At 43.6% G+C, this 26029-nt stretch overlaps 2 protein-coding genes across 2 annotated transcripts in view; one reads left to right on the top strand and one right to left on the bottom strand.

Moving 5' to 3' along the window:
- The window catches only part of R3HDM1 (R3H domain containing 1), a 255260-nt gene that overhangs the window by 177419 nt on the left and 51812 nt on the right, over positions 1-26029 (top strand).
- The window catches only part of RAB3GAP1 (RAB3 GTPase activating protein catalytic subunit 1), a 60508-nt gene continuing 38308 nt past the window's right edge, over positions 3830-26029 (bottom strand). The window contains 8 exon segments of the mRNA XM_075180565.1: positions 3830-5140; positions 6188-6208; positions 7806-7908; positions 10928-11043; positions 11128-11231; positions 11316-11412; positions 14361-14588; positions 17300-17437. Of these exon segments, the coding sequence (XP_075036666.1) occupies positions 4904-5140; positions 6188-6208; positions 7806-7908; positions 10928-11043; positions 11128-11231; positions 11316-11412; positions 14361-14588; positions 17300-17437 (1044 nt within the window). The 3' untranslated portion in view covers positions 3830-4903.

The raw sequence follows: 26029 nt of genomic DNA, 5'->3' as shown, positions 1-26029 counted from the left end.
ATTTGGTATCTCATTCCCATAGTAAGAATAAGTACATTCAATGATCAGCTTTGTCTTACTCATGATAAAATATGTTATAGTTTTCTTAAAACATCTGAAAGTAGATTGACATCCGGTCTTTATGGAGGGTTTTTGTTCGGTTGAGTAAATCACGTTTTTAGGATTATTTTTGCTTTTGCAATAGTAGTATTTGTTTTATAAATATTTTATTATCATTGGTTCACAATTCCCATCAAAGTAAAGCTGTCCCCACACATGTCCAAACTTGCCTCCACATTGGCTGCTTTTGGCTGTTAACGACTAAAATCCTAATGGATTTCAATTGTTGTTGGACATCTTTGATGGCAATTTCAGGCCAATTTGTTTTTATTCGTCAAATTGACCAAATATCTTACTGGTTTATCTGGTTCCTGTGTAAGGTTGTTTTGAAGTCCTGCAATGTTAAGGTGGCCAGACATAAGATTGACGGACATGTTTCCTGTAGTGCGGTCAGCCGATAAATGCATCGGTCAACAGGAAACTACATTTACCTCCAGGAGTGACTGAAATTCAGATGGATTTTAATTGTTCTTGGCCATCGTAGGAGGTCAGTGAATCTCCCCCCCCCCTCCCCAAACTATTGCTGGGACCATAGGTCTATGATGACGTGGGGCCTCAGGGACTTCTGGGAGCAGGTGACAAGTGGCTGCTGAGGGAAATGATTGGTCCTTTCATACATGAAGTGTGGAAGGAATTAATCACAATGTCATCTGCTTCAGATACACACAGGATTGGCTTTATTTGAACAGGAATCTGTCAGTGTGGATCCTTCTCATCTGTCATAGATACTTGGTGTGACGCTATAAAGGCATTTATAGCAATATCACATAGTGCTTTGATATCCAACCTGGTACAGTTCAGGGGTCGCACAGGTGTCCCCTCAATGTTCCACACAGCCGCATGTAGAGACCACTATCTGTAATAACATATCTGCTACGAGCGAAGATAAACAAACCTGACACAGCCGGAGGGAGCTGGGGGCCGCAGGTGAAGGCTCAGCCATCGCTTCCCAAACCGTGTATAGCAGGGTGACAGGTTATCTGTCACCTACACACAGTAAAGGCCGTCCTGGGGCTAAACCAGTACTCACTAGGAACCTCACTGAGGCATGTACGTGCCTCATTCCTCTGTGAGACGTTTTCTCATCTGCTCTAGTGATAGATACACTATTATAGCATGGTCATTATCTTCTCTATGTAGAAGTCTGTTGGCACAGTCACAGCCCAGGACAGATAGAGGAACGTCAGGGACACTCAGCGACTTGGGCAGAACCTTATGTCAATACAGCAAGAATTACTAGACCAGAACCGTTGTTATTTCTAGGACTGGGTGGCTCCGTGTAAGAGAACACTCTGCTACAATCCTCATTAATTGTGCATATATAATGTATTTCCTGTTTTGGGGGTAATCTAGCCTGTAAGAGCCGTGCGTTTACCCATTAACACATGAATAAAGTCAAGAATATGTATATGCAGCAATTGAAGACTCTTCTACTGATTATATCACCTTGAAGCCAGTAAAACTGATGCAATGTGAGGCTCTTGGTTGTATGAACCATAACGCATTGTTTTATGCAATCCTATAAATGTCCGACATTCATAAAGGGCAACAGATTGCACAGCGTAGACTCAACCCGTTGTAATTTCTATACTTGGTTTACATTAGACAGGAGAACTGGTAACAAATTAGCGCTCCTGCTTTTCTCCTACAGTTTACTGAAAAGTATAACCCCATTATTTCACATGGTCATAGAAAGAAACAAACCCTTTTTAAACTGTTTGTATGTTTTGGGTCCTGATCTACATATTAATTAACCTTGATATCTGTTAATGTCCATTTGTTTACAGGGACAAATTTTTGTATAGGCAATCTGTTTATTTTATAATTCTTTATTTTGAGATCACACAAATGTATAAAAGGGACTTGAGAACAAAGTCGTGGTACAATCATGGCAGCAGAAAATCAAAAATGGTGCAATAAAACCATCATGTTCTGCTCAGATTGAAGGTAGGACAGCGAATGACCAATATTTTAAGATATATAAACCTTAGCGAAAAAATAGACTGTAGAGAAAGAGGGAAGTATTGGGGGGGGGGGGGGGGGGGTGACCACTGAAAAAGGGAGACTGGGGACTCAGAAGTTAAACAGTGATGACTCAGAGAAGAAGTGGGAGACCGTAGTCAGCGCATCTGGGCTCATATTGGAGAGCTAGGGGCCAGAGGGGAATGTGCGTCCCGTGAATTGCCATGGAGTCCAAACTTTATTAAAACATGGCCCCTATAATGCAGGTAGTACATAATCACTTCCACGGCTGCAGTGTGCCACATCTGACGTTTTGAAGGCAGAGAGAGATGGGGGGGGGGGGGAGGGGGTACTTTTCCAGTTGAGTGACTGCGCACATATTGACAGGTGCCACGTCTTATAGCAGGTTTTTTTTTTTTTAAATTTGTCTAGGTCCTGGGGGAATAGAGGAATCCCAAAGGGTCCTTCGCAACAAGAGCCTCAAATTGAGTATTTAAGAAACTGCACCCCAGAAGGAGGCTATGATCGGGCAAGTCCACCAAAGGTGGATCATAGATCCCCTGAGACCGCAGCCTCCCCAGCAGTTGAACGAGGTGAAGGGAAACACACTATGTAGTCGGGTGGGAGTATAGTACCAATGGTAGTAGATTTTGGAGCTTTTAGCAATCCCCAATCTCATATCCTCCAAAGCCACATTGTCCAGGGGGAACTAAAGTCCCTCTCTCGGTTGTCCTCATGCGATCTCAGAGAGGGAAGGGTGGTAGCAAGAAAAATACTATAGTGTTGTGATCTCATGTATCTGTCCAAGGGGTGATGCCTACCTCGATTCTCAGAGGGGGTGAGGTCTCGTAGCACAGAGGTAGGCAGCAGGGACCGTAAAAGAAAAAATGGCTGATTTGAAAAAATTCAAAGGGGCTGAATGTTCTAGATGATGGGGGGAGATCCACCAGTGGAAGTCACCAACCCTGTTTAGAGAAATATATCAGAAATTTAGGCCAGTTCAGTTCCAGGGGCGATGACTGGTAGCGGAAAGTCCAGGTGGGAATACAGGGTTGTGCCAAAATGGAGGGTCAAGGGCAAGATCGTTGTGGTGAGTTTTAAATCAACTATCCCATTAAAAAAAAATCAGGAACAGCAATCACTATGGAAGCTACATGAAGAATGTTGGTATTTACCATTTTTCTTTGTTATTTTTTTTCCCCACCTTCAGGCCTATATTAATGATTTACTACCATGGCAACCACAGTCACATGATTTAGTGAACAGAGAATTTTTGGAACACTCCTCTGAGCTCTATCTGTACTGTGACATCCTCTGTCTCCTACTGGTGGATCATATATGTAGTAAAGAGTTTACATTCAGAACTGTGTATTTGGAATCACATGGGTCACATATAATACATGACAATAATCTGTTAGTAAACGGACAGCTCTGCACCCTTATGAGAATTATTCATCGCTGGAAGGGACAAGTCAAATTACGATGAGTTCTGAGAAAATCTGGAAAATATTAATAATGAAAAGAACATTTGTCCCAAGTAACTTCCTGTGTATGTATCCTGGTTGTTTGTATCACCAAGCAATGAGCAAAAGGACTTACACTGAATGTACATTACACATAGCACTATATACCAATTATTCTTCTAAAACACTAAAAATGACAGTTAATCTGGGCCAGTAACTTAATTACATTTACCTGATCTGCAAATAAAAGCTGTATGTTCTTCTGAGCAGAGAGAGATAGAAACACGCACACACGGATATATGTGTGAATTTGTATTTATCAGGACAGGTCCACTTTATTCATCGTTAAATAACGTAGTTTGTCAGTGAGCAGTTACATTTTTATAATGATGATGACAGTATCCTTCAAATCCATTTTCAACCTAAATTTAGGCACCTTGTTACTTGGATAATGTTGTTTAAAGAGGAAACATAGATAAATCATTGTTATTGATGAATCTGGGTGTTAGGGCCGTAGAGGAGCCTCCCTCCTATCAGACATAACTGATGTACTAGAGCACCGGGAAAGGGAACGGAACATTTGTGGTCTATTATAAGGATGAATGTTCTGACTGGTTGTCGCTTTGAAGTTCGAGATGAAGGGTGGAAGACAAAAGGTTTGTGACTTATGTGAGAAAATCACAGTCTCGGCCTCCATACTTCACTAAATATGTTATTCTGAATACAGAGAGGCTGAAGGAGGAATATTTACTAAAATCCAACAAAGCCAAATAGTAACCAGGCGTACTCCTAGTAGACCTCACGAAAACTGAAGGGTAAAGGGTCTTATTACTAACTTCTAGCAACTGTAAACCGGAGCCATGTGAGCTGTAAATCACATTACAAGTTAACGTTTCTAGAGCTTAATGTATTTGTGCCAAGGGGTGAAACACTACAATGTTGCTTTGGGGTCAGTGAAGTGGTCTGTCCTCCTGTCACCCACTTTGTTCTTGTGAGCAATGCCCAGGACATGTACAGTGATACCCCGCTGGGCGTCACTGCACATGTTCTGATATAACTGACCTGCCTCCACCAACTAGCAATAACTGCCACCTCTGCAGGGTGTGCAGTGGAGACGGGCCACTTTCATCTCTGGGCCCCATAACCACTGAGCCCCATGCAACAGCAGCAGTCCCGCCATTCCCTTTGGGTAATAACCTGTCAGTGTTGGGGCAAGCAGATGTGACTTATGTGCCTATAAATCAATACAGATGAGCTATCGCCCTAACAAGCATAGAAGACACTACAAGCCACGTTCCCCACCACCTAGGTTTGCATTAGACGGAGTCCGTAGCCATTTGCCCACGCACATTATATCCTGAAGACGTGACCTGAGATCGTTAGAAGAAAGAGGTGTCGGAGGAAAAAGCTCCTGCAAGCCGGAAATCGTCCTTGGTGAGCACGCTGTACATGCGATGGGGCAGAGCCTTGGAATATGGAGCCGGTCTGGGAACAGTTGTGCGCAGGATAACCTCACGGCCTGCCGGGGGAGGGAAATCTGTTCCGGACATCTGCTTCCTGTCATCTGAAGAACTAGACCTCTTGGGTTCCTCGTCCATGGGAGCCAAGGCTGCAATCTAAAAAAAAAAAGTACATGCTGGAATCATTGCATTAGAAGAGGGGTCTGCGAAACAGCGAGCAGACTTCACACATTAATTACAGATCTTCAAATGTAGCATTATTATTATTATTATTAGTGGGGAAAATGATCATGTGTATTAAATATGATGGATACACCAGGAGCGGTCTGCACTCCCTGCAAAACATTTATCAAGCGCAGACAGACAAAAGGTTTAAACGTATCACTGATTAAGCTGTATAAATAACCAGTGATAATTTGCAGCTGCTCAGACACAGCGTATAGCTTTAGTCAATGCCTTAAGGAATACTTTTATTGTACATGATAGCAATGGAGAGAAGCTAGAATAAAACCTTAACTGAAACAGATTACAGACCGTATTAAAATTATCCTTTCCCTAATTGTTTTTATGAAGATTCTCAAAGGGTTAGAAGAAATACCATTTGTCTACATGATCCACCCCTCCCAATCTCTTATATCTGAACCCCTCAGACTGTTAGTTTTTAGAAATTACAGTCATCACAAGGACGCCCCATGGAGGATGTTTTTAAAGAATACAAAGGACATTTCTACATCCAGAATAAAAGACTTTTAATAGAATGTACTGATTGTTCCATTAAAGACATTTGTAAGAACACACTCCACTTTTTTCAGTTTTATACAATACCTCCCATTGTGTGGGATATCTCTAGAGACCTGTAAACAAAGTGTAAAGTGCAGCCAGGTGCTGGAGAACTTCATAAAGAAGCAAAGGTTTAGGGAGTTGAATAATGTAGATAAAATGTTTATTTCCTTTATGCCCCTCAGAATGTTTAACAAACAACAAGTATAGTAAAGATGCAATTAACAGCGCCCACATTATTGTGACTACAAAGCAACGGGTTCTCTCCAGTAAAAGCCTTGTTTTATATCTATGTGTCGGGCTCCTGAAACTGATCAATATCCCTAACGGCAAGGAAACGCGTTAGTATAAGTGTTAGTGCGTGTGCACCGCCTCTCCTACACATACGGAGTGAGCAAATGAGGTAGAAATTCTAGATGTTACCTCATCAGACGATTCAGTCAGCTTGGGAAAGGAAACGGTGGTAAGAGACAGACAGACAGTCAAGCCAAGATCGGCTACGAGAGGTTAGACAAACAGTTTAGTACATGCAGAATGAACATGGATACATTCACATGTAAGGCTGAGAACATTCCACAGGGATCCTGCGTATGAAGATTACGTGACAGATTCATGTTACAGCTCCTGGGGAAATGTAGTGATACAAAGAGGGAAAATGCTATTTATTTACTGCATGCTGGGAAATTAGCGGCTCCTTCTGTATGTAGCGCACAGATACTAGGAAGCTTCTAATCTGTGATTGAGAGTTTAGCTAGGAAGCCCTCACCTCTGAATTCATCCGCCCCCCCTCCCCCGGTTTTGCCTAAATAAGGATCACACATAATATCTGAACTGTTCTATATTATACTTCTCTCCAAGACAGACCTGCTATTAGTTTACACCAAAGATAGGCAAACATGACTGTTCAGATGCTGTGGAGCTACAACTTGGGACAGCACTGCCAACCAAATGCTGGAACTTGTAGTTCCACAATAGCTGGACCCGTCACATGTTGCTTAACGCTGGTTTAACCTGTTTCCTTCTCCTGGGTGATGCCGCGCTGTGGGTGTCAGTGACACGAGCTGTCAGATGGGTACCAGCCAGGGTTACCCAGTGGTTTTATATCACAGGTACCCTCACACTTTTGCAGAAATAAGGGGCAGCCAAAAAAAAGGAAAAACATTTTTACACATCTTAATAATTTAATAAAAAAATATAAGTTGGTGCTAATAACAGACGTATTTACCATCGACTTTTCTTTAAGCTATAATTATATATATATATCATTTGTATGCCAGTAATCTGCATGGAGGGTTGGGCAACAAATATGTTTACTCTAAAACCGAACCCCGGATGATCCCAACAACAGTTTGATATGTTAGTTCCTCCATAGATTAGCAGAGCCCAGTTCATACAGTTACATAATGGGTCTGAGCCCTTGGACTAAGCACTAGAACTGTGAGGGTCCCAACTACTAGATTAGGAGAACAGCGAGACTCAAACCTGAGGAGTGATGAGGGGTCTGCCTCAATCTGGCAGAACCCCAACACTTAGTCATGGAGACCTCTAACATTTGTTGCGTGGAGAACTACAAGTAGCGGAACCTGGGTGTAGTTGTGACGCTCCCATCTATGGAGAATGACTACGGACTTTGATGTTCGCTTTCAAGGGGTAAGACCCTCCTCTCCTGCTAGTCAGGGCTTTCCTATAAATCATCTCCCGCTACATAATAATGCACAGATAATAATGAATGAAAGCCACATTGTTTTGCAGAGGTTGGGGAAGGATCCTCCGTGTGTCTGTAAGTCACACAAATGACGCTGCATATTTATTGTGTCTCAACGTTACAAGTGCCAGTATGTCTGCATGGCCCCGCAGTGCGAGATAATGAGAGGACATTAATCACACACAGAATGGTGTCCTTATCTTGCTTCTTGTGCGAGGGAAATAAAACGTACAACAGTGAGATGCGGTTAACTTTCTGCAAGGGATGTAGCTGGTTTCTCGCACATGTTCAACGCTGCAGAGCAACCGTAAGCAATAAGACGGAGCGTGAACTTACCCGCTGAGTGCTAACAAACATCTTGTGGATGATCACTCCGGCCGCCCCCCTGCCCGCTCCGATGATTGGCACTTCAGGTTGTTCAAGAAGACAACTCACAAACCTGTCAATGTGAAGGGATCAAGAGATCGGTTATGGGTGATGACGGCAAGTGTCTGCGGAGGATATCGATCCGGGGAGAATACAATGTATGGAAATTGATAATCTAACTGAGCGCCTGGCTCCAAGATACAACCTGGCAGAACATTTATGCTGTATATATAAAGCACGGGACGCAGTCAATCGTGTACCGCCCCAACGCTTGTTCTGTTCCCACCATCATGAGATAACAGGAAATTCAATAGAAAAATGCTTTATATTTTTGTGAATACTTCTATTATATTTTATTGTTTAATTTAATATTTTAAATCTATTTTCAACAATTTTTTTCTGGGTTTTTGCTCCACTGTGCATACGTGAACCAGCTATCTGTGTTACAAGTGAGCATGTCCCCCCCAAGACTGGTTAACCCTTACCGCTCTGGGCCTATATCGCTCAACTGCATCGGCAAAATATTAATGATAAGTGACAACGATAGGTGATTTTATAGCAGCGATAGAAAGACAGCCTTCTAGCCAGATGTTAATAAGTACATGCATGTAGTGAGGGATAATTAAATACATAAAGGGACGTCTCTAATACGCTGTCTAGATAAGACCAGGTCCTATCCTATAGCAGTATTGGCTAACCTGTGACACACCAGGTGTTGTGAAACTACAAATCCCAGCATGCTTTGCCAATATTTAGCAGATTATTGCTGGAAGGGTATGCTGGGACTTGTAGTTTCACAACACCTGGAGTGTCACAGGTTAGCCAACACTGTTCTAAGCCATTTGGTGCTGCATAATTGTCTTACGTAAGGACCTATTAGTGCAGTTGGACGATAGCCGTCCAGACACACAGACGGGGAGCAATAACTGGCCAATGAGTATTACAGGATACCCACAGGACGTCCGGGCAAATCAGGCAGAATTTACCAGTTGTGTGGCCAACAATGGCTAAAAGTCGCTTAAATTTAGTGTACCATGGAGTGCCGAGCAGGGCAGTATGTACGCAGCCATACTGTTAGGATTATGGATTGCTAGCTGGAGCCTTATATCAGATGATTGAGCATCTGTTTTCTGTCTCAAAGGGATTTCTAAACCATGATATTTATATAGTATATATGAGCTTACAATTTTTGGGACATTACTTGAATACACTACAGTTTTCAAAAAACGATATATTCTGGGTGAATGACTGTTCGCTGTCCTTATCTACAAACACCATTACTGAGCGGTACTAGCAGGCAGAGAACAAGCAGGAGAGTCCATCTGGAGCAGCGATACATTGGCGTCCATACAATCACATAAACAAAGCTAATTATTAACTGAAGTCGGATGTACGTTAGCTTTGATCCATAAGACTGTAGAAGAATCAGAAGTGACTCTGGAGCACAGAGCTTGGGGAACCCACAATACATCTGCATTGAGCACAACAGAAAGTGGCCCAGACAGGAAAGTAGACGTCCATCAAGCAATGTGACAGTTATCCTTGATGAGCTCTGTATTAATGGCCACCTATGGTCATTGGAAGCAGTAAGTATAAAGATAAAACAAGATATCCTAACAATCTACCTTGAAACCACAGGAGCACAATGACTTTCACCCAATTCACTCCACAGAAAGGACGTTTACAAGGTTGGTAGATGACATCTAGATTTACTTCTCAAACGCTCTCAAATAGTCAACATCTCTAAATATCACCCATCTGCTCATAGATGCCATAACATAGCAAAAAACAAAACCACCACAGATTCCCTCCATCATCTATCAACCTCAGATAACAGTGGATGGCACCATCATCGCACCTACTTACAAAGTTCACCATCTTGGTTGTCAGTCTCCTCCTCTGTACTATGGTTTATTCCTTACAATGTCCAAGTCATCCCACTTCTAACTGCAACATCCCCACACTACGTCCTTTCCACACACAAAATGCCTCCACGCCCTTAGAGTTTCCCACTTTGATTACTGCAACCTCCTCCTTTCTGTCCTCTGACTACTCCACCTGCAATTATTCATGATATCTGCTGGAAGACTCCTCTACACCACTCATCCTTCTCTGTCTGCTGACCACTCCTGTCAATCCAAAAGCTTCATAATAAACTTGTGTTTTACTCACACTTTCCCCACCAACAACTTCAATTGTTGTTCTACCACCTTATGAATCAAGTGCTCCCCACACCTCTTAGGGTTGTAAGATGGCAGAGCCATCATTACCTTCAATGTCAATGTACATCGCTGTCTAATATGTTGGTGCTTTATTAAGGATAATAACATGGGTTCTACTATCCACAAATTTGGGGAATTAGAGCTTTCCAGATACTTTTTTCCTGCAGTTTGGAAAACCATACATATAATATATTAAAGTGCATTTGAAAGCGACCCCTGTTTTAGTTTAGATCTATTCATTATTACCGAAAAGCTGCAGTAAGTTTTCTTTTCGCTCTCTGGTCTCTAAATGTTTGGACAATGGATTTCAGGGTAAAAGATGTCGGAACTTAATATAATAACTTTGGATCTAATCGGAAGGGAAATTAATTCGGATTTACACGGCGGTGACACCCCCTATAAGTCTGCACAATGCCCTTAATGTCAGCTGTCCGGATTGGTCTGTCCATGAGACATTACACGAGTGCCCGAGAAGTAGAGTGCCCGAGAAGCAGAGTGCCCGAAAAGCAGAGTGCCCGAGATGTAGAGTGCCCGAGAAGTAGAGTGCCCGAGATGTAGAGTGCCTGAGAAGCAGAGTGCCCGAGAAGTAGAGTGCCCGAGAAGCAGAGTGCCCGAGATGTAGAGTGCCCGAGAAGCAAAGTGCCCGAGAAGCAGAGTGCCCGAGATGTAGAGTGCCTGAGAAGTAGAGTGCCCGAGAAGCAGAGTGCCCGAGAAGCAGAGTGCCCGAGAAGTAGAGTGCCCGAGATGTAGAGTGCCCGAGATGTAGAGTGCCTGAGAAGTAGAGTGCCCTTCCATACAGACATGTGGATCGGCAGAGTCTGGCTAATCACAACGTGAATACAGAATTAAGAACAATTGTAAAATAAATACTTTTCTAGATCTTCCTTCTCCTCTGGGTTTTCACACCGCTCTGTACCAAACTTCGCCTTCAGAGACCGAGCTCTTGCAATAGTGGCCTCCACATTCATAGTCTGACTGATGATGTCCTGAGGAAAGAGACAAGGAAAGTAAACAACACAAAATCTTCCTAAAAAAAAATCCTTCCCTCTTCAAACCAATCGATTGCTTACCTCCAACTTCTTGTCTTCGGGATTGGGGAATCGGAGAACTTTACTGGCATGGGAGATGATTTGTTTTATCGACTTCTTCACGGAAGGAATATCTTCCAATATTTCTACAAGAAGCCCAGAAAACATGAGTCAAAAAGCAGCAAGTATGAAAGTTGCATTTTATGCGAGACAGGAATAAGGTCGTTCACCTTCTTCTTTCACCTTGAGGAGCGCGGCGTGAATGACACAAGGCAGGAGATGACGCGTCAAGTCTGACGGCTTCTGGATGGCTAAGTAGCGAAGGACCTACAGCGTGAAATGAAAAGGAAAGGTAAATGGAAAACAGTGACATGAAACTCTCATTCTAAAGCAGTCATCAAACCTGTCTTGATGCCTCACCCATAGTCTATATCCTCCCGGGACGCCGGTGGATGTATTCACTTCCGAACACTCCGATATATTCACCGTGTTCCTGGAAGGATATGTACAAAGCGTTCCCTGTTGGTGAGGCTAAGGGACAGGTTTGAGATCCACTTATGTACAGTCCAGAAGTGTCACATTAGCGAGATACATAGATAAGATCGGAAATAGTCTTATTTTATGATGCTAATATCATATTAATAGTTATGGCACAAACGTTCATGTTATGCCACACAGTAGAGCCCCCAATTTGTATTATGCCACATGGTTAAGCCCCAAATTCATATCATGCCTCATAGTTGTGCCCCAATTCATAGTGTGCCACATAGATGTGTCCCCAAATCATATCATGACACATAGTAGTGCTCCCAAATCATATCATGACACATAGTAGTGCTCCCAAATCATATCATGACACATAGTAGTGCTCCCAAATCATATCATGGCACATAGTAGTGCTCCCAAATCATATCATGGCACATAGTAGTGCTCCCAAATCATATCATGACACATAGTAGTGCCCCCAAATCATATCATGACACATAGTAGTGCTCCCAAATCATATCATGACACATAGTAGTGCTCCCAAATCATATCATGACACATAGTAGTGCTCCCAAATCATATCATGACACATAGTAGTGCTCCCAAATCATATCATGACACATAGTAGTGCTCCCAAATCATATCATGACACATAGTAGTGCTCCCAAATCATATCATGACACATGGTAGTGCTCCCAAATCATATCATGACACATGGTAGTGCTCCCAAATCATATCATGACACATGGTAGTGCTCCCAAATCATATCATGACACATGGTAGTGCTCCCAAATCATATCATGACACATAGTAGTGCTCCCAAATCATATCATGACACATAGTAGTGCTCCCAAATCATATCATGACACATAGTAGTGCTCCCAAATCATATCATGACACATAGTAGTGCTCCCAAATCATATCATGACACATAGTAGTGCCCCCAAATCATATCATGACACTTAGTTGTGCCCCAAAATCATATCATGACACATTGTTGTGCCCCCAAATTATATCATGAGACACAGTTGTGTCCCCAATTCATAGTGTGTCACTGTGGTCTCCCCGAATCATAGTATGTCATATAGTTATCCCCCCCCTATTCATAGTATACCAATTAGATGTGCCCCTCAATTTGCTGCTCGTACTTACCTTTGGAGACTCGTCTTCCTCCAGAAACCCGGGAGCTGCTTCAGTAAATCATCCAATGACGGCGGAAACGGAGCTACTGCACATGCACAGAAGCTCCGTTTCGGCCATCATCGGCTGCTTTACTGAAGCAGCTTCAGCAGCGCCGTGCCAGACATAAGTGGCCCACGTGCCAACCCCTGATCTAGACCGTTGTACCTATTTCACGCTTTTAGGGGAGGGGGGTTTAACCCCCTCTAGAATTGTTTGAACTTTGGCTGGATTTGATTTGTTTTAATCATTTGTTTTTTTTAAAAGTTAACTTTACAACTCCGACAGTATTGTGATCATCCTGTACATTCATGTACAATGTTACTGCATGAACTCTCGTCATATCTGTTGGGCGACTCTCCCTTGACCGTATCACCCTCTCTGTAAATACACATTGTGATACAGGATTGTATGTAGCTACCACCGATTCTCTATTTTGCTGCCTATCTGTACATTAGCCAGAAGCTGGATCACAGAATCCAGGACAGAGAAAACCAAGTGACCGATTTTACAAAGACAACACGGACCCAGGATTTGAGGTGCAGCTTTTGTAAAGACGAACACTGCAAAATAAACCGCTGTCAGCTCCTGAACAATGAGACTTTATTCCCTTTAAATCGCTGTCATGGAAACCGAAGAAATCGGCTGAGGTTTCTGAAGCACTTTTTTTTTTTTTTTTTTTTAATTTATTGCTGAAGAAAAACAAACTATAAATAGAGGTAATGGAGAGGGGCATCACAAGCATGTTTGGGGAAATGTTATCGTAGTGCTACACACAGTATCTCTGATTCCACAAAATCTATAATCGGACTTCTCACCTTGGGGGGGTAATCTCACCGTTCCTTTGTCTCTCTCTGACCCTCAGGTGCCTTCAGCTTTATCCACGTTGGACTGGGTGAATCGTGTCTTGATTTTATTTGAGATTTAGGTGCTTCTAGTTAATAATGGACCAGACAGTGAATTATCCGGGCTGCCAGAAGTGACTTAGAAGAGATAAAAGTCACCAGGTTAAATGACCTGTCTGCATTGCTGATAGGAACAGAATAGAGGAAGACGGGTAATGATTTTGGAGTGTAGCATAAGGACACTACAATAAATAGGCTTCATCCCAATGGAAAGCACAGTGAGCGGACGGGAGAACAGGGTAAGAGAGAGGATAGACTGAAGACGGGAAGAGAAGGATGAGCGGGTGAGAATAAAGTAACAGTGCTCATATACAGGGGCCGATCTGACCATACACGTACATACATGTGGGTGGACAGATCTGGCAGATCACAGAGGGCACAGTTACCGAGGTCGGACGATGACGTCATACACGGTCATCATTCGAACCCGATCTACCAGTTGTACTGGTCACATGATCATCGGGATGGGCGATATTTCTGGGCCCATGCATGCTGCAATTTGTAGCCAACTGCGACTCATCACTGAGGTCGCTTCATCCTGAATGTCATTTTACCATCCTATAAATAACGTCAGAGCATACAATAAAACAAGCTTGGAGTATATATTTAGTCTTTTTATGGACAAAATATTCACAAATCATTTGCTGGACAGACAGACAGTAGAAGACACACAGACGTGCGTCCAGGTGATTTTTATCTTCTTACCTTTTCTGCCTCTTTCGTGTCATCAAACAGTCTCCTCTGCCTGCGTGCCGGGGTGGGCTTGGCCGTCTCCCAGGCCTCTACCCACATGTTGTTGGGGATTTTCATTCTCGCACTCAGTTCCCCTTTGATGATTTTGTTTCCGCTTTCCTCCGTCACCTCTTCCTCCACGTAGTCCCTGGGCGAGTACCAGCGGACAAAGTCCTCCAGGCGGCAGCCGGGGTTTGCGGCCTAAGAGACAATAGCGCTCATAGCAATCAGGGGGAGCCTCCAGGGACTGGGGGTCGCTACCTACAGGAAGGCTGTGATTACCAGCCGGGGGCTTCTATCAGTCACAGAGAGACCGCCACCCAGGAAAATACAGATGTCTCTTTATAGAAACACTATCATGTCTTATATATATAACATTTAAAATCGGTAGTTTTCTCTTGTGTGATTTGTAATCACCGTTTGCAGGCATATAATATAGTATTTCCGGGTTCTCGCACACATCATAAGCTGTACAGCCAGCAGGGAGGTCTCATTTCTCTAAAGACAAACTGTCTAATTTATAAACAACACTGTCGCATAATAAGTGACCATATCAAGTACCTCTAATATAAAGAGGGGGGGGGCGGGCGAGAGAGACAGAGACAAGGAAGGAGGGAGCGAGAGAGAGAGACAAGGAAGGAGGGAGCGAGAGAGAGAGAGAGAGACAAGGAAGGAGGGAGCGAGAGAGAGAGACAAGGAAGGAGCGAGAGAGAGAGAGACAAGGAAGGAGCGAGAGAGACAAGGAAGGAGCGAGAGAGAGAGAGAGAGAGACAAGGAAGGAGCGAGAGAGAGAGAGACAAGGAAGGAGCGAGAGAGAGACAAGGAAGGAGCGAGAGAGAGAGACAAGGAAGGAGCGAGAGAGAGACAAGGAAGGAGCGAGAGAGAGACAAGGAAGGAGCGAGAGAGAGAGACAAGGAAGGAGAGAGACAAGGGGAGAGAGAGAGCGAGAGAGACAAGGAGGGAGCAAGAGAGAGAGAGACAAGGAAGGAGCGAGCGATAGAGAGAGAGAGAGACAAGAAAGGAGCGAGCGATAGAGAGAGAGAGAGACAAGAAAGGAGCGAGAGAGAGAGAGAGACAAGGAAGGAGCGAGAGAGAGAGAGAGACAAGGAAGGAGCGAGAGAGAGAGAGAGACAAGGAAGGAGCGAGAGAGAGAGAGAGACAAGGAAGGAGCGAGAGAGAGAGAGAGACAAGGAAGGAGCGAGAGAGAGAGAGAGACAAGAAAGGAGCGAGAGAGAGAGAGAGACAAGAAAGGAGCGAGAGAGAGAGAGAGACAAGAAAGGAGCGAGAGAGAGAGAGAGAGAGACAAGAAAGGAGCGAGAGAGAGAGACAAGAAAGGAGAGAGAGAGAGAGAGAGAGAGAGAGAGACACAAGGAAGGAGCGAGAGAGACAAGGAAGGAGCGAGAGAGACAAGGAAGGAGCGAGAGAGAGAGAGAGAGACAAGGAGGGAGAGAGAGAGCGCGAGACAAGGAAGGAGGGAGAGCGAGAGCGCGAGACAAGGAAGGAGGGAGAGCGAGACAAGGAAGGAGGGAGCGAGAGAGAGAGAGACACAAGGAAGGAGGGAGAGAGAGAGAAGGAATAAGGGGGAGAGAGAGAGAGAGACAAGGAAGGAGTCAGAGAGAGAGAGAGAGAGACACAAGGAAGGAGGGGTAGAGAGAGAGAGACAAGGAAGGAGGGGGAGAGAGAGAGAGACAAGGAAGGAGGGGGAGAGAGAAAGAGAGACAAGGAAGGAGGGGGAGAGAGAAAGAGAGACAAGGAAGGAGGGGGAGAGAGAGAGAGACAAGGAAGGAGGGGGAGAGAGAGAGAGAGAGAGACAAGGAAGGAGGGGGAGAGAGAGAGAGAGACAAGGAAGGAGGGAGAGAGAGAGAGAGAGACAAGGAAGGAGGGAGAGAGAGAGAGAGAGAGAGACAAGGAAGGAGTCAGAGAGAGAGACAAGGAAGGAGGGGGAGAGAGAGAGAGACAAGGAAGGAGGGGGAGAGAGAGAGACACAAGGAAGGAGGGGGGAGAGAGAGAGAGACACACAAGGAAGGAGGGGGAGAGGGAGAGAGAGACACAAGGAAGGAGGGGGAGAGGGAGAGAGAGAAAAGGAAGGAGGGGGAGAGAGAGAGAGAGACAAGGAAGGAGGGGGAGAGAGAGAGAGACAAGGAAGGAGGGAGAGAGAGACAAGGAAGGAGGGGGAGAGAGAGAGACAAGGAAGGAGGGGGAGAGAGAGAGACAAGGAAGGAGGGGGAGAGAGAGAGACAAGGAAGGAGGGGGAGAGAGAGAGAGAGAGACAAGGAAGGAGGGAGAGAGAGAGAGAAGGATGGAAGAGATAAATGAGAGGGGGAGGGAGTGAGGGAAAAGTAAAATAAAACTGCTTAAACTCAAACAATACATAAAAAGTTGTGCTTTAAGATGACAGAAAGTGTAGTGACCCCGGGACAGGGAGAGACATAAGCTCAGTGCCCTCTGTCCCCATCACAGATAATAGACGGCCAGAAGTCACATGTTACACGGCCGGGTTTATAACAGAACTTAGCGCTGTCATTCTAGTGGTGGGTAAACGGCCTAAAGAGAGAATCTCATCTACTTATGGGCAGAAGTCATTGATGATACAAACACACCTGCACATAGTTTTTGCCAGCATTTGCATTTATGAATGTAAGTGGCAGCTACAATGTCGCTTACCCGGCAGGATTAATATTAAATATTATCCTTATTCTTCTATGGAAGAGGACGAACAGTGGTCATATTAGAAGTTTTTACCCAACAATAAAACAGAAGCTAAATCCACCTTTAACTTCTACTGTAAATATGCTGACAGCACACACAGAAGGAAAGGTTACATAGTCTGCCCCAGGTTAGAAGCTTTGTGCTGCTGTGGATGAAGCGTTCATTACATTTCCCCATTGCCTGTATACACACATCTCCAATACCTTAAAAGATTCCATGTCAGACAGCAAGCAGGCGCTCTGCATTCGAGCTCGGAGGTGCGCCCCTTCTGCAGAGGTGCCTAATTTAGCCAAAACCTCAGATTGTTCCTCCAGCAGGTCTTCTGTCATCGGTGCCGGCTCCTGAAATAGCCGAAATAAGCAGAATGTCAACACTGCTGAGACAGCACTTTCCAACCTGTATTCCCTAAAGATTGTACGCGTGGTTCCTGAAGCATTTCAGACTTCAAATTAGGCAGCTCCCAAGCCCGGGCCTTTGTCTGCTGCTAACAAAGGTTTGCTATAGTGACTAATGGATGTTTGTGAGTGTAAGGAAATAATCGAAAAAGCAGAAGCGACTGTCTACATGCAGCTACTTTTCAGCCTGGTCAAAATACATCATCTAAACAGGAACTGAGCACGGTGTCATCACAAGCTCTGGGAGTATTACGTTTGTAATGAAGCCAAGGTCATCCCAACTTCTAGCAGTGTCTGGAAAGAGTGGAGATGAAACCCTAATGCCGAATACCCGCTAGCGGTTTATTAGCACATCAGAGCTCCTTGTAGGCTTCCAGATTTATTTCCATGAGGTAAACGCAAAATATTGGAAAAGTAGTGTTCCGAAAAAATGCAATAACAATGTTCCCACAACGGAAAACAAGCAACGGGTAAGGTAACACTAAAAACAACAATTTCTAGTGTCAAATATGTCAAAATGCATTAAACACGTATTTAAAAATGCCAGTGATCTGTTTACCGGAGGTACAAACTTCTGATGGGAGTGGCAGGCCATGAACTTCCCCGTCTTTTATCTCTTATATAGGTGATGCCAGTCTTTGAACTCCAAAGTGTTGGCATACTATGTACAGGAGAGCTCTCTTCTGATAAATGAGGAAGTAAATTACATCCTAATACTTTGCTATTTCTTATTTCGTACTTGAGAATGCTGCTTATCAATGGACAATGAACCAGTGACATCATTTACAATGGAACTAGTACCATGACTGAGGCACAATATGATGTCACTAGTTGTAGGACGTATTCTCATGAATATTGGCTATTGTCCCTGTGTGTAGGTGACAGGGGCATTGTAAATGGTTTCTTGCAGTTTTCTTCAATAACCCTTCTGCGCTTTGGATGCCTCTCCTGCAGGCAGAGAACTACATCTCCCAGCATGCAGTGGGGAGGAGGAGTTTGTGAAGGAGCAGAAAGACATCCTGAGCGAGTCCTCTACAGCAAGACAACTAGAGAGCTGAACTGAGTGATAGTGAGACGCAAGGGGAGAGTGGAAAAGGCTTCCCAGTGAGAGCGCTTACCAGACACCGGTACAGAGAGGAGCCATCTTGGATGCCGATACTGGAGACCAGTGGGGATAAGTAACCCATGTTACCTTATTATTGATTTGCTTGGACTGAGTATTGTTTTATTAGTCAGGTAAGGAACATGTGGGAAGACCTGAAGAAAATTGTATAATACCCTTGGGCAGCACGGTGGCTCAGTGGTTAGCACTTCTGCCTTACAGCACTGGGGTCATGAGTTCAATTCCCGACCATGGCCTTATCTGTGAGGAGTTTGTATGTTCTCCCCATGTTTGAGTGGGTTTCCTCCGGGTGCTCCCGTTTCCTCCCACATTCCAAAAAAAAACAAAAACATATGGGTAGGTTAATTGGCTGCTATCAAATTGATCCTAGGCTGTGTGTGTGTGTGTGTGTGTGTGTGTGTGTGTGTGTCTGTGTGTGTGTTAAGGAATTTAGACTGTAAGCCCCAATGGGGCAGGGACTGATGTGAATGAGTTCTCTGTACAGCGCTGTGGAATTAGTGGCACTATATAAATAAATGATGATGATGATAATTGTGCGGGACTGTGATATAATAACAAGGGTGAAGCATATGGACAAATAGTTAGAGGACAGAGATGGAGTTTAAAACCGAGAAAAACTGCACCAAACTCCTTGGCATTATCTGCTATCTGTGGAAGGACTATACCTGTGAGGAGCCAGCTTTTATTAAAGTGACTGGATGCTTCTGCCCAAGAAGAAGAGAGAGCAGCAGGGTGTAAACTGTATTCTACATTCATGTTAAATTGGATGAAAGACGGACAAGGGAGCGTTTTATCAAATCACCTGGAAAACAGAAGAAGTGATCTGTATTTGAACGACCTATTAACAAAGACTGCATGATTGTATACTACATTTGTCTAATACTCAATTGCATTTGTGTCATATGTGTTGGCAAAGTTAAAGTAACTGTGATAGAGTTTAGTGCATGTTACCAGTGACAGTTATTGTATTTAGAGAGATATTTTTGATATAAAAAAATCTACCAAACACTTTAGGGGGGGTATTCAATTGTTCCTCCGGCCGCCGGAAAAACGAGCGCGTTAAAACTATTACCGTTTATACGGTAATATTGCGCGCAAAAACCGTTAATACGGTAGTTTACTCGCTGAATTTCATCTCGCAGCTCCCTGAGCTGCGAGATGAAATTCAGCGAGTAAACTACCGTATTAACGGTTTTTGCGCGCAATATTACCGTATAAACGGTAATAGTTTTAACGCGCTCGTTTTTCCGGCGGCCGGAGGAACAATTGAATACCCCCCCTAGGAGTCCAAGCTTAGCCTCACTAATAAACGTGCCCGTGTGGCTTCCTAAGACCAGCCTGGTGTAGTAATATTTTCTTTGTGTGAGCCTGTGGTCCAGTGTAGGGGATCTTTGGTCTCTCTCTGGTGTTACTAACTCCATGACACTACCCCCATGAAGACCCTACAGTACTTAGACCAAGGTGGAGGCACTGAGCGACACTGAATACACCACAAAGAGTCCATTCACAGACAGGATACAAAGACTGGTACACACGCCCTAGCAGAGGACACAGGGATCATCATCATTTATTTATATAGCGCCACTGATTCTATAGCGCTGTATAGAGAACTCACTCACATCAGTCCCTGCCCCATTGGAGCTTACAATCTAAATCCCTAACATACAGAAACACAGACCGAGAGACACTAAGGGCAATTTGATAGCAGCCAATTAACCTACCAGTATGTTTTTGGTGTGTGGGAGGAAACCAGAGCACCCGGAGGAAACCCACGCAAACACAAACTCCACACAGATAAGGCCATGGTCGGGAATTGAACTCATGACCCCAGCGCTGTGAGGCAGAAGTGCTAACCACTGAGCCACCGATTTTTTTCATAGTATTAAGGCTGTTGGCATTCAAGGTCTGTAACTCCACCCCTGTAACGTGCTTTGGCGCATAAACAGAGAAGACCACCAGATGCTATAGTGGATACAAAGGGTACAGGGGAAAACCAGAGCTTGTTCCGTCATCAGCTCCGGTAAATATCTTATCTGCGCCAGCGATTCTCTATAGAGATCAAAGATCCCTACGTGCGCATCTGTCTGGAGATTAAACAACACTTGTGTACACAAGTCCTTAGGCTGATGACATACATTAAAATGTATAACAAATAATTCAAAATGTTTTATTTACTTGTACTAAATTCCTGAATATTTGACATATGTCCCTAGCAGACATTAGAGACACTGGCGCTTGTTCATTAAGTAGATTACGCAGACAGAAACTGTCAGTAAATAACTGTCTGACCCCGTAGAGCCGCTAACTAACGACGCAGGACTGATAATCTAGTTACACTGGATGAAGGGTGCTGGGAACTCTGCGCTATATTAAGCTGTGTAAAAAAAAACAACAGATCGGTAATGAGTACATGTCTCCGAGAAATCTGACTTTACCATAGAAACCGATAATTTCTTGCGTTTCAGCAGCAACAAGACATTTCGAGTGGTGTATAAAGCACCGATATACACTGTAGCGCTGTCAGAGTATTGTCCATGTTACTGCCGCTAGATCAGCTCTTGCTATATGCAGAAATGTGTTCCATGCACCTGTTAGATTGTAAGCTCCTGTGGGCAGGACCATCTTTATGTTCAGTTTCATGTCATTATACGTCATTTGTTTGTGTCATGTTATGAGCCACACAATGTACAGCGCTCCATAGTAGGTCAGCGCTTTATCAATGCAAGTATAATAATAAAGCAATTGTTTATAGCATTCTGTCATCCATAGTAAGTCCAATGCCTGATTTAATGTTGCTTTTTCTCGGGGTTCTCGCCACTCATCCTATAAGAATACATTCTCCTACGTTACTCTTCATAGTGGAGCAGGAATCTGGCTGTCTGATAATATTATTATTAGAATTTTGTAATGAGCACCTAAATGTTGTAGTTGCATTCCATCTATTAAGGATGTGCTGGTCTATTCTATGTACGCATCTTATTTTTTTTTAGAGGGCAAACCCTATTAAAAGCCAGAAAAGATCATTTACTAACTCACAATATGTGAGCGCTCATTTAGTTTTCTGCAATTGCGTCTATTTTGCTGCCTTGTGCATTCATAGGTGTACGCCCACATCCTGCTTCCTGCTATAGATCTACGCCCAAATTCCACTTCCTACTATAGGTCTACGCCCACACTTCGCTTCCTGCTGTAGGTGTACTCCCACATCCTGCCATAGATCTACGCCCACATTCCGCTTCCTACTATAGGTCTACGCCCACATTTCGCTTCCTGCTATAGGTGTACTCCCACATCCTGCTTCCTGCCATAGATCTACGCCCACATTTCGCTTCCTGCTATAGGTGTACTCCCACATCCTGCTTCCTGCCATAGATCTACGCCCACATTCCGCTTCCTGCAATAGGTCTACGCCCACATTCTGCTTCCTGCTATAGGTGTGCTCCCACATCCTGCTTCCTGCTATAGATCTACGCCCACATTTCGCTTCCTGCTATAGGTGTACTCCCACATACTGCCGTAGATCTACGCCCAAATTCCGCTTTAGCGAACTGTAAACGCACATACAACCATTTGCGGGATCATCTGGCAGGATCACTGCACTCATGCCTACTATCACTGAAGGAATACCTCCTTAATTATCTACAACTTATAAACTACAAACATTGTATCAAGACACAACGTTTCCTCTGTAAGTCCATAATTATTATTATTATTTAGAAGATTTTAGGCATGGCTCCAAATTATCCTTTATCCAGAACGCCTTACGTCCCCAGCCTTCTGGATAAGAGATCCTATACTGGCATATTTGTAATAATCCTACAATTGGATGCATGCTAATATTTTTATTAATTGCCTTTAACCTTTTTGATCATATTATTTGTATTCCGTGTATTAAGGAAGCTCTACTCTATTTTATACATGAGCGTTATCTTAATACAACAATATGAACAGTCCTTTGTTCTACAGAACTCACAATTTACTAAAATATAATCAGAAACAAGAGATGGAGCCACAAATGAATCGATATTTTAAGTGACAGAGAACCGCCAACGTAGGCAACATAGAGAAATTCCCACCGGAATTGCGGAAAAAGCCAATAGAAATATAATATAGCACAATAGGAAAAATCCAGTTATTGATCCATAATTGTACATCTAACCTCTTAGAAGACGGGTCACAATGAAGCTCTCTGGTTGAGGGAGTAGGTAAAGAGGAAGTGTAGAAAGCCCCCGCAGGAGGTGGGGGTGCAGAGAAAGCTTCTCTGATTAAATGAGCAATACAGCTCAATGTATGGGAACAATCTATAGCCTGTGAAGAGCCGCACAGAGGGCACCTGGATAAGAGAGAGGACCAGCTGCTTCATTCATTCCCCGTCATTCCATCATAAGACAATGGTTCTTGGGATTGGGGGGAAGTTACTGGCGAGGACCCTGAGGTCTAAGGTGGAGGGGAGACCAGTAGCCACTGTAACAACTACAGATACTATAAAATAAAGAGAATAAATATCATTACAAAACACTAATTGTGCTAGAATCCGATATTCCAGAAAACTGGTGCTCAGATGACCATGTTGTAACCCGTAGCAACCAGTAATGGAACAGATTTTATTATCTAAACCACTAGGAAGAGGAGTTCGAATCTAATTGGTTGTTACGGGAAACAGCACCTTTTTCCCTTTTCTTTTTCATACCGTTCCCTGTGCACCCAATTTCATGAATGTCCCCTAATATATTATGTTCCAATTGAATATATTGCAGATTGTTACAACTGCGCAACATATAATGTTGTTATTGTAAACAGACATTGATACGTCTCCTTTAAGTTGTAGCTGCTATTAAACACAACTGACATTGCGATGTGTCCACTTTTCCTGGTTCAAAACACTTGTCAAGCAGAAGAAATGTAGGAAGAGATCCGAGATTCTAGAATGTAACACTTGACAGCTAATGTTCTGGATTAGGGGATAAGCCTTACTCCAGGCTAGATAATAAATATATTCGATTGGTTAAATCTGAGCTCTAAGCTGTGATGTCACTGTGAATCTCTCACAGGGTCCCGGGTTGTAGCCGCCAAGATTGAGAGCATGTACGTGGATCAACTGTATTCCCATATCTGTCACTGTTACCATTCCTAAAGGATCCCTGAAACCACCCTATACTGCCAATTACTAAATAGAACAATAGAACATCTATAACATCAGTGTGAAGATAACGGAGATAAAGGTCTGATTGCAGGGGAAGCATTCTTCCACATCTGACATTTTGAGCTTCCTCAAAGACGAGGATAACTCCAACCAAATTATAAAATTCAGCGGTGACCTCTTCCAATTAGAATGTAAGCTCTCATGAGCATGGCGCTCCCTGCCCTTTGTTTTCATGGCTGCAATTATTGCATCTACCTTCTATGTCCCTGTTTTATGTATGTCCTGTTTTCCCCACTGTACGGCACTACGGAGCACTATTGAGCCTTACTAATCAACAATAATAATCCAGTATAGTGGTCCCCAGGACTGGAGCTGGTTGAGACATTCTGGGCATTAAACGTAAATGCTGATATGTGCCGTATTTTCCATAAAATCACTTTGCGCATACCCAGAAAGAAGCCATACGCCATAGAACGCAGCAATGTCTTCAAGCGCAAAGGACCCTTAATACAGCCTACGATTTCAGGGGTGGAATGGTCATTAAGGGCGTGCCAAGCTCGAGAGCACGTAACATTGTCAGGATTTAAGCTTTGGGCATTGAATCATTATCATCATCATTTATTTATATAGTGTCAACATATTCCGTAGCCCTTTACAATTGGGGACAAATACAGTAAACCAATAAACAAACTGGGTAAAACAGACAAAGAGGTGAGAAGGCTGCTCACAAGCTTACAATCTATGGGACAATGGGAGTATGATACATTTTGCATTTCAAAGGGTACGTGATTTTTTGTTGTATAATTTGTAGCTCCAGCTACAGGTCTGGTATAAGTGGCGATTATCAGTGATGACGGACATGTATTCATCCAGAACATGTGTCTGCAATCGTCAGCAAGTGTGAAAATGAATTTTAGGTAAAGTAGACATTATTAATATTATGATCGTTTTTAAACATTTTGTGTTATTACTGATTATATTACTAACAGGTGAAATTAATTTTTTTCCTCTGTGCATTCTTTTGGGACTTTATATTCCATACTTCATCCACTTTCCCAGAGTCCTGTTCTTCCAATCTGCTCGGGGTGGTACGGTACTGTGGTCTGTTCCTTGTGTCTTACCCCTTGTGGATTCAGTCCCATTTCCTGCACGGAGTATATTTGCCATCCTGCTAAACTTCGCTATATAACGTTAAAGTTTCTCCGGTACATCAGTGCAGCAGGTGGGCTATTTATCTAGTGTCTTGACTGGAAATGTTGCTTCCTTCCTGGGGTCTCAGCGCTCACAGCCACATATGGATGCAGTTTACATGTCACTTCTAGTTGGCAGTGCCACCCGCTTCTTCACACCTGAGCTGGCACAATCCAGCAGTGAATTTTCCTTCTGCACGAGTCTGACTCCCTCCTGTAATGATGCAGCTGTCACCCTTGAATCTCACAACTTTGCCTGGATTTATGAGCTTCTGCGTTCATTGTCATCAGGTCACTTCAAGAATATGTACATTATCATTATATATATATATATATATATATATATATATATATATATATATATACACACACATACACACACACACACACATACATATCGATCAGCAGCAGATCCTTTAAGTCCAGTAAGTTGCGAGGTGGGGCCTCCATGGCTCGGACAGCTGCCATGAAGCGGTGTATTTGGTGTGCCACAATGTTTAGGTAGGTGGTACGTGTGAAAGTAACACCCATATGAATGCCAGGACCCAAGGCTTCCCAGCAGAACATTGCCCAGAGCATCATACTGCCTCCGCCAGCTTGTCTTCTTCCTATAGTGCACCCTGGTGCCATCTCTTCCCCAGGTAAACGACGCACACCCACCCAGTCGTCCACATGATGTAAAAGAGAATGTGATTCATCAGACCAGGCCACCTTCTTCCATTGCTCAATGTTCCAGTTCTGGCGCTCACGTGCCCATTGTGGTCGCTTTTGGTGGTGGACCGAGGGTTAGTATAGGCACTCTGACCTGTCTGAAGCTACGCAGCCCCATATGCAGTAAGCTGCGATGCTCTGTGTGTTCTGACACCTGTCTATCATAGCCAGCATTAACCTTCAACAACTGTGTGCAAGTGTACCTAGAAGAATTGATGCTGTTTTGAAGGCAACGGGTGACCACAATGTATCAAGCTGCGAGTTTCCGTCGGGTTTTAAAAGTGTAGCTGTTGCCAATAGCAACCAATCAGATTATAGTTATCATATATTTCTCAGATTATAGTTATCATATATTTCCTATATTCTACAAA

This window comes from Mixophyes fleayi, chromosome 7 (assembly GCF_038048845.1).
Source record: "Mixophyes fleayi isolate aMixFle1 chromosome 7, aMixFle1.hap1, whole genome shotgun sequence".
Lineage (NCBI taxonomy): Eukaryota > Metazoa > Chordata > Amphibia > Anura > Limnodynastidae > Mixophyes > Mixophyes fleayi.
Note: the sequence above shows the minus strand (reverse complement) of the source record. Positions and strands in the feature narration are given on the sequence as shown.